The sequence below is a fragment of the Aptenodytes forsteri genome, unplaced genomic scaffold (genome assembly GCF_000699145.1).
Source record: "Aptenodytes forsteri isolate BGI_AS27 unplaced genomic scaffold, ASM69914v1 Scaffold6, whole genome shotgun sequence".
Classification (NCBI taxonomy): Eukaryota; Metazoa; Chordata; class Aves; order Sphenisciformes; family Spheniscidae; genus Aptenodytes; species Aptenodytes forsteri.
The window spans coordinates 3,365,315-3,383,931 of record NW_008795709.1 but is presented as its reverse complement, the minus strand read 5'-3'; the positions used below and the strand labels follow the sequence as shown (position 1 = coordinate 3,383,931).

General features: G+C 36.2%; 1 protein-coding gene across 1 annotated transcript in view; it reads left to right on the top strand.

Annotated features, from left to right (window-relative positions):
* Positions 1–18,617, top strand: part of PDGFC (platelet derived growth factor C) — a 58,928-nt gene that overhangs the window by 12,296 nt on the left and 28,015 nt on the right. The window contains exon 3 of the mRNA XM_009283363.2: positions 10,426–10,606. Coding sequence (XP_009281638.1) covers positions 10,426–10,606 — 181 coding nt within the window. The remainder of the gene's footprint in view (positions 1–10,425; positions 10,607–18,617) is intronic.

Below are 18,617 nucleotides of genomic sequence, written 5' to 3'. Positions count from 1 at the left end.
GGTCTTGCTTCTGTCTAGGGTACTCTGGTAACAGTTGTTATTGATGGAGTTCCCCTGCTCCTGCCCCACCACTTATTAAAAGATAGGAGTAAATGTGTATTATAAGTGGGCACAAAAACATGCGTGAGCCATCACCACCTGAGCTCAGGGATGTAGACAGACCCTGTAACCACCTGCGGTTTCTGGTGCGGCTCTCTTAAGTCCTGATTTCAAGAGAAATGCAAGCTGCAAAGGCAGGCCCAGCAGCATAATCTAAAGTTACCCTGTGTAGTGTCTATATATTCCAGTTTATACATAGCATGCACTCTCTCCCTGATGTTTTCTGGTTACTGAAAGTCTAAGTACAGTTAAGCCCATAGGCTCACCGTCAGGCTTATAAGCAGCTTTCTCCTGTTTAATCAGCAGGAATAACAGTCATACCAGCTGTCCTATTCCTAGACAGACAGTTGTGTTTCTTCACCTGTTAGCAGCTTTTCTTTTTCCTCTTCCTTTCCTCTCTTCCTCTCACTAGATGCTGTCCTCGCTTCTTTATGTGTATCATCAACATTTTAACAAAGTATGTTGCTCACATGAAATTGTCATTAGATAGCATTACCAGCAAATATTGTCAGTCAGACAAATCAGTGACAGTCCTGTCTTGCACTTGATGCTGCTCCATCAGGATAAAGTAGAAGTGAAATGTAATGCAATTTACATTAATCTGTTCTCATCTGATCATCAGGATATCTGAGAAGATGCATGTGCGTGAGAAATTGCAAAAGGGAAGATTGCTTATTATAAAAAAGGTTAGATGGTCATGTGGGATTGCCCATGTTTTACAAGGTAAAATAAATAGATCTTTTCCTTTTCTGACAGTAACATGAGAACGGGGAGACCAGTAAACTAGCAGCAATTATTAAGTAGTACTGTTTCAGACTAGCCTTTGATTCATATGCTGTGGCTGGATTAAAAATACGTCTGTATGGTTTTATGACCATTAACTTATAGCTAGGTAAACTGAAGTGAGAGGAAACTCCTTATACTCTTTAGGTGAAAACTGATCTCCTGCTAGGGTTGGGAACACATTTTTTCTGCCTCATGCAGTTATGCGACTGCTCAGTTACATTATAGGGATTTTTCACTTTCTGTTCAAGTAGCAATTACTAGCCTGTCCTGAAGCAGGATATTGGACTTCATGACAAATGGTCTGTCCTGGATTGGTAAATCCTGTGTGCAGTGTAGCAGCCAAGAAACCATATGTTATTGTATTGCTGAACTAAAGAAATGAGTGTTTTAATTTAAATAAACATAGATAGAGCCCCAATCTCCATTGAGGTAGGCAGGAAGGAGGGAAAAGGAAGAGGGGACACCTGACCAGGCGTGTAATGCTGCTGTATCATCAAAGGGTGCTTGAGGGGAAGGGGTGCTGCCTGCACTGCCCTGGGTGAATCTTCACATGCTAAAAATGCCCTTTAGGATTTTTTTGTTGTTCTTTTCTAAAATATGCTTTTGAATATTGCTAGGAAATTGCTTAGCCAGTAGTTTTCACATCGTTGACTGAAGCCATAGCTACATTCCAGGATATAAGGATTGTGCATAGAGAAAAAAATTACCATTTGGGATACTAGAATAAATATTTAAAATGCTGCTTGAAAAACAGTGGTAAAAACATGATTATGGATTGCAGAAGCTGAAACAGAAACACTAACCACTGTGAACAGTGTGAGTTGAAGTAGAAATTTTGTAGTAGATTAGAAAGAATGCTTTACAACCTTGGCTGTTGATGTGAACACTGAGGTCCCCTAATGTTTTCGGTTTTGTACAAAATATTGATCTGTACAGTAGGAACATGTGATTTATGATGATCACTGTAATTCCCAAGGTAAAATATACCAGAGTTTACAGAGAAGTACTGGGAAAAAGTAAGGCATTTCATTCTCCAAAATCTGGAGAGTGTAGTACTGTATGGCGTAGGATACATACTGAGCTGGTATGCTGTCCGGGGGCAATGGGCTGCCTCTTTATGAAAGGAAATGTGCTTTGGAGGCTATAGTGTCCAGTGCAGTAGGACCCTGAATGCTGATGGCCATTTCCATATGGTGTTGTACCATAAGTACATAAAAATAATAAATTGTACGTGTGTTCCTTTTGGAGGGGCGGGGGGGGCGAAGAATAGGAGTACTAGTGTGTGGCACAATAAGAACACTCTGTCTTATTACCCTTTTTGTTAAATGCATTATTATTTCAATTCATAACTTGTGCAGGATACTAAAGAAATCTGTGGCCCACACATGAAGTCAGTAGCAGAAAACAGACAGATTGGAGGTGAAACAGTATAAGAAAATGTTTCATGTAGATGTTATCCATTTTCTAGTCCTTGAAAACTAACCTTTCCAAGTGACTTTTTAGTTTTGTGGAAAATCTTTTTTACTCACTGTATTTTACATGGCTGCAGGAGAATCTGTAGTCAAATAGGAAAAAGGTAAGCGTAGCATAGTAACCCTGAGCAACGGAAACTCATGGAGACTTGCTCCCCATGGAACTTCTTCCTTTGGATTTTAAGATGAAGGCCAAGGTAAGTAAATGGACTGGGGCATCATTTGCAAGCTGGTTCACATCTGTTAGTATGTTTTTTCCAAGCTCTCCAATTTTCTCAAATTCATCTTTGTCTTTGATATATAGTAATAGTACTGTTGATATGAAGTTTCATGTACTTTTTTTGGTTTGTATCTCTGTTCTACTCATAACATGCCATTTTTAGACCAAACTTAATCCTTATTTAAAAAGAGCTAAACACGTTTCTTATCCCGACTGGCATTGGCAATACCTGCCGTTCTTTGATACAAAGAAGATAAGTATAGGTAGCTTCTAAGAAATTTGGCAATTGGCCTTTTAAAAGGAGGAGTTTGGGAAACCATCTTCTTTCCTTCTTACCTCCACTTTTGAACTGCAGGATTATAGTGTCTCTTTCTATAAGATTCTTATTCAAGTGCTTGAAATAATGTATCAATAGAAATTATACTAGTATAAATTAGTTCGTAGCACAGGCTATCTAGGACTGAATTCTGTGGTTGCTCTATTCCTGAAAATATTTATTTACATGCTTTATCTGTATCAGTAGTTTAGCATATGCTTAAATAATTACAGCATTGCTGTCTGAATATAGAATTGTTTTGTTTTAGAGCCTGAAGTATATTTACCAATATATCTAGTTTACAATTTCTAATTCTTGTGGAAAAGTTAATGCCCCTTCCTCCCCACAAGGCAGAAGTTACCTTCAGAGACTACAGGATATTCATGACCTTAAGATGGAGATTCTTAAATACTTACCAGTGCACCTAGATACCAGTCATGATGATTTATTTCCGAGAGGTGTTTGTGTGCCAATATACTAGTCATCAGGGAAAAGATATGTTTTCAGCAATACTCAGATTGTCAGTTGGCACTGAAATAAGCTTTTGATACAAAAGAGGGTTTTGGGGAGGAGGGGGAAGAAATGCATTTCTTCGGAGTTGTTTTTGCATTAAGTGCTTTCACTCTAGTTCACCAGGCAACAAAAGCTGCTACACAAAATGTACATGTCTCAGCTTCACATGGTGCCTCAAATTTTCAGCAGATCCACAGGAAATGGAAATATGTTTTCTGGTAGACTGGAGAGTGGTAACACAACCGTTAATTTCTCCAAATCAAGCAACGAGAGCATCCTTTTCATGAAAAGTGTTCAAATGTTTGAAGAGTAGAATTTGAGGGTTTGAACTCTGTCTTGTTTTTCCCTTTCACTTGCAGTGTTGTATATTTATGATCAAAGTGGCTGACAGTGAATGAAGGGGAAGAAAATTGAAATCTAAGGATTAAACTTTTTTTTAATGTATCCTAAATAACAAGGTAGAAATACAGAGAGAGTTGTGTGGTTGTGTTAGAAGCCTCAGGCTGTTACTAATCAGTATGAGGAAAGATTAAATAGAGAGAACCATGGCAACCATCTAACATTTGTGAATGAATCTGTGTTTCCATAAGGCAGTTCTTAATGTACAGTACTGCATATTCTAAAATAGATGTATTCAAAGTAGGTTGGCACAGAAACTGCAATCCATATTTGGTGAACGGCAGTTAGAAATGTTCTCTGTTTATACCTTTAGTATCTTTATTTCATGGAAAATGTAGACATGGCAGAATACTTGGGGGTTTTATGCTCATTTGCAGTACTGGCTGGAAGTGATGTCTATTGCTGGAAGTGATGTTTGTGTATAATTAAACATCATTTTCTGAGTACAAAATATTGACCTCATCAGTTATTTATTTGGATTATATCTGGGTATGCTGTTTCTTTCCAGTGACTATTAAAACACAGTTATGTGTAGGATCAGCAGATACAGGTACTACTATGGAAATTTATTTTGTGTCAAATCATTACTGTTCCATCACCTTTTCTCTTTTTTTTTTTTTAATGTTAAAACATCAAGCATGACAGACATTGTAGAACATAACTCTTTTTTTTTTTTTAATTGTTGGATAATCTGTAATGATATCCAAAGGAGTTTCCTCTTATAGTGGAAGACACTGCCAAGTCCTCCTAAAGAGGATGAATGCTAGGGGTGAATTGCCCATGCTGTGAGCCTCAGGAACTGAAATCAAATGATTCTATGATTCTGGGTAACTTTTTTCAGAACTTCCTTTTAGAAAGACAAAATCCAGGGCAAATATTTTAAATATTTAAAATTTTATATCAGGTAGTCTTCTAAAAACAGTTTTATTCCAGCATTCCGTCTGTACTGTCACTCAAAGTAGCCCCAGTCAAATGTTTCTGATAATGTTGAGCAGAATCATTTTTATTGAACTTTTACCCTGCATGGAGTATTTGCTGGTGCTGCCACAGTGTCACCATTTCAGCCAAGGTGCCTTCTCCCTTCCCTTCATCCAGGAAATTTGCTTTCTGTATCATTTGAAGGTTTTTTCTGCCTCCTGGCTGGCAAGTGGGGTTATTAATAGCTAACTTTTACTGATGTGTGCTGCTAGTGGTTTGTGATTTCAGGAACTTTGTATCTACTGGACTGAATGGGCCAATGTTTTCCAGTCTGAGGTTCATGTAGATTTCGTTGTCTGGCAACAAATACAAAACAGTATGAAGTAAATTAATGCATTTGAAAAGCAGATAAATTAATTAAACAATTGTTCTGAAGCTTGCAAACTTGGGTGGCAGGTGGTTGTACTACCTGGCCTGGCCATATTGGAGGGAAAAAAAAGAAATACCAAAAGTAAGATTTCCTCTTACATAAACTGAAAAATAGTGTATAAGTACCTGCGGTTTCATTATTACCAATTGTTTAATTTTTGTGTCATTTTGATTTTCATCTCACGTGATGTGTCTTGTATCTCTGTGGTCTTGAACCCTTGGTCTTTGAGGAAAACTTACTTTAGTCTCAGTGAGAGGGGCAGTATTGATAATAGAAAAGAAGAAAGTTCTCCACCTATTGAATGAATGGTACAGTACACTCTTCTTTTTACAACTGTTGCGACCTCTGTAGGTTTTGTAGTTTGCCTGAAAGCCACTTTTATTTCTCTAATCCTGCATGCCGCTCCCTCCTTTTCTGCCTTCTTCCTTCTCGGGTTCCTCCCATTTTCCCCCTGCCCTTTGTCATAAGCTTTGCATTCCCCTTGTCCTGTCATGCATTTTTGCTGGAGACTGTACGGCGTGTTGACCTGTGGGGAATAACAAGGCTGGCTAAACAGATTGGGTCTGCCATTAGATACCATGGATTTGAGTGCCCCTGTCGTGCTCCAGTGTTCCCTTTTCCACCCAGATAAATGTGAATCTGCCCATCAGAACATTATGGAGAGCTGGGCTGACTGGAGGAGGCCTCCAGAATTTATTGCAAGTGAGGCAGACAAGCTTTGAAAAAAATGTCTTCAAGCTAAACATTTGGCCTTACTTTCCTCTGTATGTAAATATAGTGTTTATTCCACAAAAAGCAATATGATTACTTACAGCTGTGATTTAAAAGTGATCTAAGAGGTGAAGACTATGTAAGGTGTCACCAACACCCTTACGTTTTTTTCTATACAAATACACAGTTAAGTCAAATGATGGAAACCCAAAATTTTGTTCCATAGGAATTTTAAATATATCAGCAGCAAAAATGAAAATTATTTCAAATGGAGGTGGAAGAGGGAGAGGAAATTTTCCTTTAGAATGATGGCGTTAAAATTTTGTTTAGAAAAAAATCAAAATTATATTTTCACGATGACAGTTTTTAGTAATTTCCAATGTTTCCAAAATTGAAGCTGTCCAAATATAAATCATCTAAGTTCTATTCAATAACAGTTTGTCTGGTGAACTGCCAGGGGTCCTTGAATGCTTTTGGTCTGCAGCTGAGGTAGGTATTTTGGTGTGCTGTGCCAGCACCAGGAAAACCTTGGAATTCCATGTGCTTCAAAACAAGTTGGAACAGAAATATTACAGCGTCCCACAGGATGCTGTCAAAAAAAAGACAGAGATTGTTATCAACTTCCTATTTCTTAATTTAAAAAAAAAAAAAAAAGAAATGGATTCTTATCAAAGGGGGAAGGAAAAACGTGGTTCACTTTTTGCAAGCTGTTTTAATGGGTGTGCTAGATTTTTGTCTAGCACACATCTATACAGAAATGAAAAGGTCCAACATCACTGATACGACAAAGTGTTTTACCTCATGGGTTTCTGCTTCTTGCATTCGTTGATATATTTGTGGAATTCTGAAAGCAGAAGGAAGCTGCAAAAAGGTCACAAAACTGCAAGCCAAGGTAAACAGCCTGTCAGAATATGTTTAGCAAATGACAGTGTAAACCACAAAAAAAATATAGAAAGGAGAGGAAAACCTATTCCCTTGGAAAATACATTTCCTGGTTGGAAAAGCATTGAAGTTTTAGAGTTGCTTACATCGCTTCCTTGCTCTTTTACAATAAATTGTCTTTGTTCGGGTTGTTAATTCAATCCACAGTCCCAGGCACCTAGGCCATACGGAAGAGGAATACATGTTCTGCAATGGGTGTAAGGGAAGGCATTTTGGGCATCATGACTAAAGGCGAAAGCATCTTTCATCCCAGGAAAGGAGACTGGCCTACCTCTTTGTCATAAATTTTACTTAGTAATATTTGAATAACGTATTGGACATTGATAGAGCACCAGAGCATTTCTTTAGTCATTGTCAAAGAGGGTTGTGTTTTCTCCTTTGTATGTTGCACAAAAAAGGAGGATTCTTTGTTTGGTTCAACGTGCATTTTAACATTTTTTTACTCCACTGCAGACGGAAAATAGCTTCTCAGTTCTTGGTTATGTATCCCAGTTTTCTTGCATTTCAAGTACAAGCTTTTCTTGATGGAGAAATAATTTTATATGGCTATGCTATTGTTCCCGCTGCTCTTTAGCCCTGTGACGTGAAGCTGCAGAATTATGTAGCACAATCTTGTAAATGCTAAAGCATCTGAACCACTTTGTTTTGTTACTTTTCACAGAAAGTTCAGACTTCAGTCCAGTGCAATGTGAGGAATTTCAGTTGCACAGAAGATTCTTTTCGGCAGGCTCTTGCAGCACATTCAGTCTGGATAACTGACAGGAATAAAGTTACTGGCTAAAAATGTCACTATGTCCAGGAAACATGTGAGGGACTTTTTTCTGTCGATGTAGACAGAATTTCTAAAGATTCCCCTTGCTGATGGTGAAATATCTATATTGTGCAGGGAGCTACACCTACATCTGTGTTCAGCAGTAAGAAACCGATACTCATATCTCATTTATTTGCTTTTGAAAACAGAAATTTTTTTCTACAGCACCAGACTTGTTGTTTGAACATAAAAGAACAGAAATCCTCTATAGGTCCTGAGGGAGACATTGCAGAAAGGGAGTAATCACTCTAAACCATGCCATATGTACTGTACCATGTTGCCATGAGAAAGTTACATTCGATTGGCTTATAAAATAGGTTTTAGTAAATCCCTTAAATAGTGATATTGGTAATTGTGCGCACTTCGATGCAGTACTAGTGAGTGCTATATAATGATTAGAGTGTTTCCAGATTGATCACTTGGAAACAAGTGGATTTCTGATGATCAGAATGGTATTAGGGTGGGGGAGGGGTGATTGAGAAACCTCTCAATCAAGGTAACACTGATAACACACAGAAAAATCAGATTTTTTTTTTTTTTAAATTAGAAATGACAGCTTGTTTAGAAATACCAATGCAAAGATCAAGGAGGAAAGAATTGAATATAGAAGAAACACCCTGAAAAAAAGAATTATCTGGATCTGTCATGTATATCAGAAAGCTGAATTTTATTTGGGTTTTTCAGAATATTTTTTCCCTCTATTTTGCCTCTCAACTAATGGAATTAATTAACATTTATTTCAAGGGTCTAGGATTTAAATTGTGAAATTTGAGTTTCTCTTTTACTTCAGGGCTACCAGGAGACCAAAAGGTGCAATAGAAAGTACTCTAAGTTATGTAGAAGCACTAACACCTATACTATGCCTAACCCCTAGACATCTTAAGCTTAAGTCAATAAACATAATGATTAACTTACTCACTCTTTACAAATCAGAAAAGTAGATAATTATTTCATATTCTTAATTAAAAAATTAAAAAAGGTTGTCTTTAGAAACTTCATAAACTCATCTTAAAAAAAAAAAGAAAATCAGTGCTCAAAATCAATTTGATAAATGTGTTGAGCCCTGAAGTCTTAGTACAATTAATGTACACATTGCCTTTGTAATAAGTTGTGTACCTGATCATAAAGTAAAAACATTGGTGGATCAGTTAAAGGAATTAGTTAGTGTTTGGGGGGGGGGAAAAGATGGTGATAAAGTAATTAGTATCATTAATGCAACAAAGATTTAAAACTGTGGTAGATGGCAGTAATGGATTTTGAACACAGTTAATGAGCATATTCATTGCATTCATTTTTAATTAAGTGGAAAAAATACTGGTCCTTTAAATGGAGATAATAAATGTGCAAGTCAGTCTTGCACAAACATGCAACACAAGAATTTATTGCCTGCTGTCTAACTAGGGAACTGGGAATCATTATAAAGATTAGCTTTACTGAAAAAAAATCCAGAAAAAGCTTTAGTAGAAAATGTTTATGAGGTAATGATTTCCACATTAATTATTGCTTGGCATATTTGGTAGAGTGTGTGTGCATGTTTTTTAAAATACGAGTATTTGCTACCATCAGAGGTAGGGCTGTTTGTACCCTTGAAAAGGATTCAATGCTGTTTACCAATTTAGATTTACGTGAGATGTATTTAGTATATGACTACACATGTAAGAGAACATAAAAATATTAGAAATCGTGAAACCTTCTCAGAGGTGTGTTATGCTTGCGCTTAGAATACAAGTTGTGGTTTAAAAGTAAAATGATGACTCGGAAAGCTGCAGCTGTGACCTTCCAAAGGCTTGCCATGCTTTACCCGTCGCACTCTCGCCTTCCCGAACCACCGGGCCGTGCTGCCTCTGGGGCTCAGAGGGTTTCAAGCTGCAGCAGGGGAAACCCAGCTGAAATGCTTAGTGTTTATTCTGTCAGTGGGCAGCTGGGGAACTGACATGAAACAGGTTAAAGCACTGAAACCAGACGTACCTTCTAGAGCAGCGGCTTTCAATGTTTTTATGACTTGGGAACCCCTAAACATTTCCCATGGAAGCGAGGACCTTTGTGTGGCGTATTGAAGCTTATTGATGACAATTGACCGGCATTTCCTAGTTACCTTTCATGGATCCATCTGAAGTTGTTCACAGATCCCCAGGGATACCCAAACCACATGTTAAAAACCAATGAAACTAAATCAGACTTAATATGTTTCATTCTCTCAAAGCTCTCAACCCATATCTCTCTTGTCAGTATTACCAAAATATCAGGTTCTTTCTGACACGCAGTACGTCTAGGTCTTTGCTCCACAAATGTCTCATTGGGATATACATAAACTCAAAATGTGCTTCTGAGTTTACCTAAGCCACCTTAACCTTCAGGAGCTTATTCACCACTGGTATTACAAGAGGGCAAGTTTTCCGTACCAAAAAGCCCCTGAACTTTCAGTGGGGACATGCAGTATACTGCTAGTGATATTGCAGTACTGTGCCACACTTAGGCAATTTCAATCTTTTTTTTCTCTGACTTTATTCTGCCCTATCCCACATGTTGTAATTGCTTTCCATAAAAGGAGCAAACAAAACCATACTCATGGGTTTTTTCAAAATGCTAACTCTGCTTTTATTTTTTTAACCTCACTGCATGATTTTATTATGTATTTAAGCCAGTAGCAACTTGGAAGCTAAGTTTAAAATAGCTGGCTTTGGTAGCATACTTTGAGCATTAAAAAAAAAAAAAAATTGCAAACTGCAGAGTCAGTTTATTGATTAAAGTAGGAAGTTTATAGAAATTTTATCAGTAAATAAACATTTGCTTTTCTTTTTTGTTCAGGTATGACTTTGTAGAAGTCGAAGAGCCTAGTGATGGCACGGTTTTAGGGCGCTGGTGTGGTTCCACCAGTGTGCCAAGCAGACAAATCTCCAAAGGAAACCAGATCAGAATAAGATTTGTGTCTGATGAATATTTTCCTTCTGAACCTGGATTCTGCATCCATTATACACTTCTTATGCCAGTAAGTAACATGTTTCAGATTGGAACATTTCAGGAAAACAAAATCTTTGAAGTGGTAGCTCAAAAGAATCTTTTAATAGCTTAGGATTAATTACTGTTTATTTCTTAATAATAATAAGCAAGCTGTCTTCCAGAATTGTACATTTTGTTTCTGTTTTTTAACTAACTGAGTGTTCTTGTGGTTCTTCATGGATGGCTTTGGACTGGGAAGTTGTGGGCTCGGTTGTTTGTGTGGAAACTTCAATAAAATGTTTGCATTCCTAATACAGTACTGTGAAAAAGAATTTCTTTTCTAGCTTTGAGAAGAAGAAAAATCAGCATAAGTTACAAAGAAGATTGAAAAAATTAATGTTTTTATTAGTCAGTTGCTATTAGACATACACAGCCAAATGATTATACCTAGTTCAAAACCAGAAAATTTCTTATGCTTCTGGATTGTTTTATTATAGTAACAAAGCAGACAATGCATAATACTCATTTTCCACTGCATTATCCCTGGAAACTGTAACTTTAGACTTCTCTTGAATGTTGCTTACTGCTTGTAAATCGCAGGTATTAAACAATAGTCATTGTCTAAAATGTGACTATTTTCACTGTAAACAGATTTCTGTTATCTTTTTTCACCAAATGAGAGATCTGTGATAGCAAAACAATGTTTATAGATTTTTAAGGATGAGATAATGTTATGAAACATTAGAGTGGAGCAGAACAGGGGTTGATTTGTTTTAGAATAGGTATTCCATATTTAAAGAGAGTAAGGAGTATTTTTGTTAAATTCCTCATAATTCACTTTGTGAATCTCCTAAGTAATCTTGTGGTCTGTGGTATTTGGTTGCTGGAAAATATCTGCAAGCTCAATAAAAAATTGATCAAAAGAATCCATGTTGTAACCCCACTGACATGCGCTTCACTCAAAATGCATTTGGCTTGCTTGTTGCTTTTGCCATTTTTGCCTCTTCTCCCATTTGCAAAACTTCAGTTACTGAGAAGAAGCAAAGAACAATTCCACATATCTTTTCAACAATACATAATCTTCTACGTAATATATTTAGCATACTGATGATGATGTCAGTAAAGTGTAGTAGTGTGTGTGTGTACATATATATAGGTTATTTTCTGTTGTTTTCCTATAAATATTTTTAAATATTTAGGCCTACCTAAGAACTATTCCTAAAGTGATTAAAGGTTTGATCTGCATATTTGACTCTTTTGTGAGTTAGACCCCTTTGTTAGTAGAATAGTATGACCAGATAATGATGAATTTTGAAATTAAATAAAATGTCAATCAGTCTCCAAAGAGACATCTTAAAATATGGCCAGGTTTAAACTTCTGTACACCCAAGGGCAGAATGTAATAAGTATGTTTACTTTTAGAAAATGGTAAAAGAAAATCCCTAAATAGATGTATTTGTGGGCTGATGCCAAATTTCATTGTTGCAGCTCTAGTATTGCATCCTACCTGCTACATTTCTGTCTGACTTATGTATGATCCAATTTCTGTGGAATGGATTAAACAAAGGCACCTAAAAATATTAGAGTATCTGTATAATTATGCCATGCTGTACAAATGGACTGAATTTATTCCTTGACATTTGATGGGGAAAATTAGTTATAACATTTAATTTATCAACACTTGCAAAACAATTAAATATTTACATCACTTATTCAATAGACAAAAACAGAGCTGACATTGTAGGATGCATTTTTAGTTCCCTGTTTTTCTCCATTAACAAAGCTCATATAGCATAAGAAGTATACATACAAAATGTTTTAGAAACCAAGCATGTTATCTCTCACACATCTAACAGGCAAGAGCAGCCCCCTTCATGTCATAGAAATTCAGAACTAGCCCCAAAATGTGCAGTATAACAACTGCTTATTGGTTTGTGAGGATTAATTTCCAAATCTCTCTTTAAAAGGGTTGTGATCTTTTTCATAAAAAATTCTGTCTTAATAAGCCATGCAAAATAAAATTTCACATTTCAGACTGCAGATTGTAAATTAAATATATATTGCTGTTTCATGAGTGTCAGGATTAGACCTGCTTCTTGTACCTAAAACAATTGAAAACTGATGCCAAAAAAATGTGTTTTTCTTTAAAACTATAATGCTATCTAATCCAACATTTCAAGAGAAACTAAAATTTACAGCCCCCTCCCCCTGCACCCCGCCCAAAAAGATGTCAGCTATAGGAATGAGTGTAGATTTTAAATAATTCTTGCAAAAACATAACTGATTCACTTATTGAAGTGAATCACTGAATTGGTCCTAAACAGTTACTAAACAGTTAATTCCCCCCCCCCGCCTCATTTTTTGACAAGAGGGGGAGGGGGAGATGCCTGGTAGACTAGCAATGTGCGATTGTTTGGGGAGAAATGAAGCAAAACTGAAATAAAACAGTGCAAGCTTGTTTCTGTATTTGGAGGCCACACACAGAGAGGGGCACCGGACACATTTTCAGGTCTTTTAAAGAGAAAGAGAAATGGCTTTGTTTAAATCTGCTGTAATTTATCGTATATATATATTTTTACTTTGTATATTATATTTCAAACCAACTTTTCACATGATGAATAAGTAGGGGGAGAATGACTATTGATCTGATTACTTTACTTCTAAGATTTAGTCACTCAAAGAGGCTCAGAGCAGTTCCAGTGTCAATAGATACATCATTTTTTAGAAAGGTTTACCATGGGATTGTAAGGCACCGTATAAAAGCAGTGCACGTACTATATACAAGCAGAATGCTCCCTGGGAAAAACATGAAGCTTTTCTTTGGATTCTAGCTAATTACAGTTTAATTATTTGAATTTGTTCCATTTTAAATTGTGTACCCTGGGTACATATAGAACTTTCTATAACTCTGGTCTAAGTCCACTTTTGTCTCCTCTGTTATATAGTTGCAAGTTAATTTTGTCTGGGATACCGTAAAGTGGAAGGAAGTGTTGAAAAATCTTATTCTTACTAAGAAAATGTAGTTTGTGTTACTTCAAAACTATTATGCTACTTTCAGCACAGCTGTTATTCTTAGTCACTCTTTTCATGCTCTGCCCTGTCACTTAGTTTGTGCTTACTGGTGAGCTGCTTTATTCACGAAGGGCTGCTTAGCGGTTGTTCTGCATTTTGACTGTTCAGCTATGCATTTATTAAAAGTCATGTTTTTGGCAGCACTATACCACCTAAAGCCTTCTAGTACTTTATTGCAAAAACAATCCATATTTCATTTCTTTTCCCCTTCTTCTCACTTGCCCCCAGTTACAACTCTAATCCACATAGTAGCCACATGTAATTGAGGGAAACCGTATAAACTCTTATAATATATATTTGGGCTTCAGTCTTCCTAGTGCCTTGTTTAGTTTAACTTATGTCAGTTACAAGTTTGGCAGAGAAAACTTGATGTAATAAAGTCCATTGTTACTTGGGGAGCGGGTGAATGGCATACTTGATGCCTGAGGTGCCATTAAAGAATGCATGACTGATTGCCAAAGTAGTTATTAATTATTCAGGGCACTCAGAACAAAGCAACTCCAGTTAAAGTTGAAGCTGGGGGTGACTGTATTCCCCTTCTTTTTTGGCATATGGTAGCATGTCATTTGTCATCAAAGATCATGCCAAAAATCTTTGCAAAGAACAGACTTAACCCTCTTCTGCGCAAGTGAAGATAAAAATCCAAGAAGGCGCTTAAAGACTGACCTGGTTTAAAAGTGGCTTGGCAGGTGTTTTCTGATTTAGGTGCAGTACCTGTATGGCTACCTGGATTTCAATCCAAGAGAGATTTTTTTTTTTTTCTTTTGATGCAGAGATGCTGTTAGTAGTGCTTTTGCTATTAACAGTAATGAGGATTAAATTTAATACTGTGCAGATAATCTGTTTAGGGCTATCTAATACTTGTTCCTTTATTTCATCCAAACTGGCTAAGCTTTGCTCTTTTAGGGTTGAGCATGTTAATTTTGTTTGTAGAATCTTGTTTGTAGAATCTCTTTAATTTAGCTTGTTTAATGAAAAATGCAAATAAAATTTAAATACTAATAGAAAAAGTGCATACTAATAGAACAGAGAAAGGAAAGCTCTTACCTAGCATTCCCTTCCTTTCAAAAGTCCACAGATTTCACAGATACCAGGTGTGTATCTCGCATGTCAGTAACAAAGCCCAAGAGAGGCTTAACTTTGGCTGCCATAACTGAAAATCCATCCAGAAACATCATAAAGGACATTATTGATCTCCTAAACAAAGGTTTTTCTACACTCTCTTAAGAAGTAATCAAAAGATTTTAGTAATAACATGATTTCAGGGTTGTTTAAGCCAAGGTGTTATGAAGCAGCAGGAGAGTATACGAGTGTTATTTAGTGCTTCACAATGCTACATGAAGTGACAAAGGACTGAGAAAATCCTTCGTATGATGGGAAGGACTCTTAAACAAAACCTCTGTGTTCACTGATTAGCTATAGTGAAACCTAAGCCAGGATAAATCAACAAACTCCTAAAGATGCTCCAGCGTGCAAATTCAATCATTCAATTTTTTTTGTGTGGCAAAAATTCATTGTAAATCAGAGAGGTTTTTGGCCTAATTCTTTCCTTGGAGATTTCATTTTGCATTAAATTTGTGCTTGAGGTCTAAAGAGAAATTCCTTCTAAATTTCTTAAATGAGATGTTAAAGGTCACCCCAAAATACATAGATAGGAGTGACATGCTTCAGGTTAATCAAAAAACTACAAAAAGTACAAAACCGAGGATAGCTATTATCCACGGTACTACAATGAGAGGGGAAAAAACCCCTTTGAAGCAGAAAGAACCTCTGAAGGATATTTCCTAATCAAATCATAATATCCTGTTTTCCTGTGACCATATCTCATTCTGTCACAAAAATTTAAAAATCTGTGTGTGTGAAGCAGACTTGCAGAGACGGGGTTAGAAATGAATCTAGCAAAATTGTTCTAGCAAAACTGTGGGCCTGCACAGATGTCCATGGAAATGTGTCCTTGACCTGCACAACCTGAGATGTCAGTGTGGATTTTCTGAGACTCTAAAAGGGAGAGAGGCATTGTGAAACAAATTGATTGTCATTTAGTTCTTAAAAGGAATAAATACGCTTATATGATAGCAACTTTTGTACTCTGAAGGACTAGGTTCCTTTCTCTCTGGCCAAAATTTGAATGCAGTTTCTCAGGTAGTATGTGTAGTATATACCACTTCTTTTGTATTTTTCTGTGATGTTAGTTTTACAGTGGCTCAGGCTGAGAAGAATCAGAAATCGTTTCATTGACTATTTTTTTTTACAAATTCATTATAGATTTGACTAAGATTTAAATTCATTGATTTTGGAAGTTTATTATATCCCACCCAGTTTCACTGTGGCAAAAGATATAAAAAATTGGCTGATTTTCTTATTTCTATAAGTAAACATTGTATATCCCACCCAGTTTCACTGTGGCAAAAGATATAAAAAATTGGCTGATTTTCTTATTTCTAAATAAGTAAACAATTTCAAAATTAAATGCAATTATGTTACCCCACCTCGAGTGTCATGCTTTGGTTTTTTTATTCAACAACTTCAGTAGAATTTCTTCCTGAAAATTTCAGGAGTGTTCAACAAGTAACATAACTGATTCTGGTTACGGAGCATTCACATAAGTCTTAAAACAGTATTTTTGAAAGACAGTATTGAGGTGAGGTGGAAAAGAGCTTGTGAAAACTGTTCTCCTTTCAGTCGTCAATAGCATTATGTACAAGTTAGACCACTCTGGCAACCTGTTTCAAGCAGAAATTATTGCCATAAACAAGAGATGGGGTACTGCAACTGTCAAGAAAAAGCACGCAGCCCTTTTTGCTCCTTTCCCCATATTATGTGTTTGATCACATACTAACCCTCTCCTCCCACATGAAAGCAGATAGCAGGATGATTCAGTGAGAACAATGTCTAACCTCTTTAAATGCCCTGAAAAGTGAAAAAGTTTAGAAAACATATTGGAAAAGTATTTTAAATATGTGAGACAATCTCTTTCCTTTAATTTCTGTAAGTTACTAAAGGCTATTATTAGTTTTCCATTTAATAATAAATATTTATATTGTCAGGGGCTCTTTTTTATTATTTGGAAAATTTGTTAGTGTGTCTCATAGCATTTTCATTAGAAGTTTATGTATGCATATTTATTTAAATTGAAAATTAGTATTACTTTTACATGGTCTATCATTTACTTTATTGTAGTGTTCTCCAACAAAACTTGCATATGTTAGTTTTAATGTTGTGTGCTCTGTTGTTTTCAAAAAGTCTACAAGATAAGTTAAAGATAGGAAGAAGAGTGGTTTTGTCTTGTTTTGAACGATTTCAGAGGTCTCCTGGAATGTCATGACTCTGGGAGTGGTCTGGCTGGTGTATGTGGGATGTTAAGTAACATTATTTCTGTTTGGGAACAATCTGAAAGAACTATATTTTGCCAACTGATGAGAAAATAGAAAAAAAAAAATTGTGTACAAATCCAGGAAAGATAGCAAGGTGGAAAACCCAATCTGCGTTGATGATGCAAGGAAGAGAATATATGGTACATGGGGAAGGTGGACTGGGTGAATTAACTGCTGTGGTAATCCACAAGGCTGGTACCTTTGGTGTTACTTTTGTCATTCAACTTGACTTAATAGACATCAAAGTTTACACCTGCTAATAAGCAGAGAACACATCACTAATGAAAATAACCTTCAACCATTACATTTTAATATTGTAGTCCTGAGTATATTCTGGGAGTCCTCATTATGGGAGTGTATCCTTATAGTAAAACAGTTAAATATCGAAACTTAAGATTTAAAGATAAGTAAATGCCTTTTATTGTATTTTGACATCAGAGTTGGAAGGACATTTCAGATTGTGAGTTTTTTACTTAATGAAATGGCTACCATTATACTAACTGATAAACTTTTTTCCAAGTAGTATTTGAGTCTTTTGGTAGTTTTTTTTTTCTCATTAAGTTCACTCAAGAAGGACTGAATTAGGTCTAATCAGAGCAATTAGACAGAAGAAATTAACAAAAGAATAATACTGCCACTCTGCAGCAACTATAAATATTAGCCTAAAATATGTTATTCTCTACTTGTACCACCTTTCCTTTAACTGATCTTCAAAGAGATTCTCTCTTCCTTCTCAAAATCTCACTTCTAAAATGGTTCTTTACAAATGAATGAGGATCAGATCAAGCTGGTTAGTCTTTATCAGTCAGTAGTAATACATTAAAGAACTTAATATGTGTTATGTATATCGGCATGTGAATTTGAAAGTTTATTTTTCAACAGAGTTAGCAGTAATGTCGAGTTTCTAAGCCTTTCCAATTGCTTTCCCAGTTTCCCAAATGTCAGGCTGCCTTGAATCAAACCAGAGGTTGTCTAGCCCAGGAACATGCAACCAGTGGTGGTCATAAATGGATGGCAGGGAGCACTAGGAGGAGATCAAGCAGATGAGGTTCTTCACCCCTCCTGTATGCTCCCACTTACCAGCTATTTCTGCAGAAAAGGGGATTCCCTGAGCTTCTGTGCTTTGTCTATTTAGTAATCTGTAACAGACGTTCCTTGCAAATAATTGTCCATGTACCCCTTGAACCCAGGTAAACTTCATGCCTTCACAACATCCTTTGCTAAAATCAGATTGTATAGGCACCTCATAGAAAAGAAACTTCAGACAACTCCTTTACTTGAGAGGGATATGTATGTATATAAAAATGTGTCACCCCTAAACAGTAAACTCACTGATCCCATGTAATAGGAGCTGTTGGATGCTACCTCAACATAACTATTCCACAATGATGTCCAACTGTTCCTTTAGTCTTTTAAAATTATTCTGTAGTCATGGTTCAAATATATTTGTTCAAGCTTATTGATCATATCTATTCTAAAGAGTGCAGTGTCTCAGTTACCTGTGTGTAAGGTTTTTTTTATTTAATCCTTTACTAAATGTTATATAAGATACTTTTCACTTAATATGTTTGGTTAAAAAAAAACCCCAAAACCACCCCCAACCCCCCAAAAAAC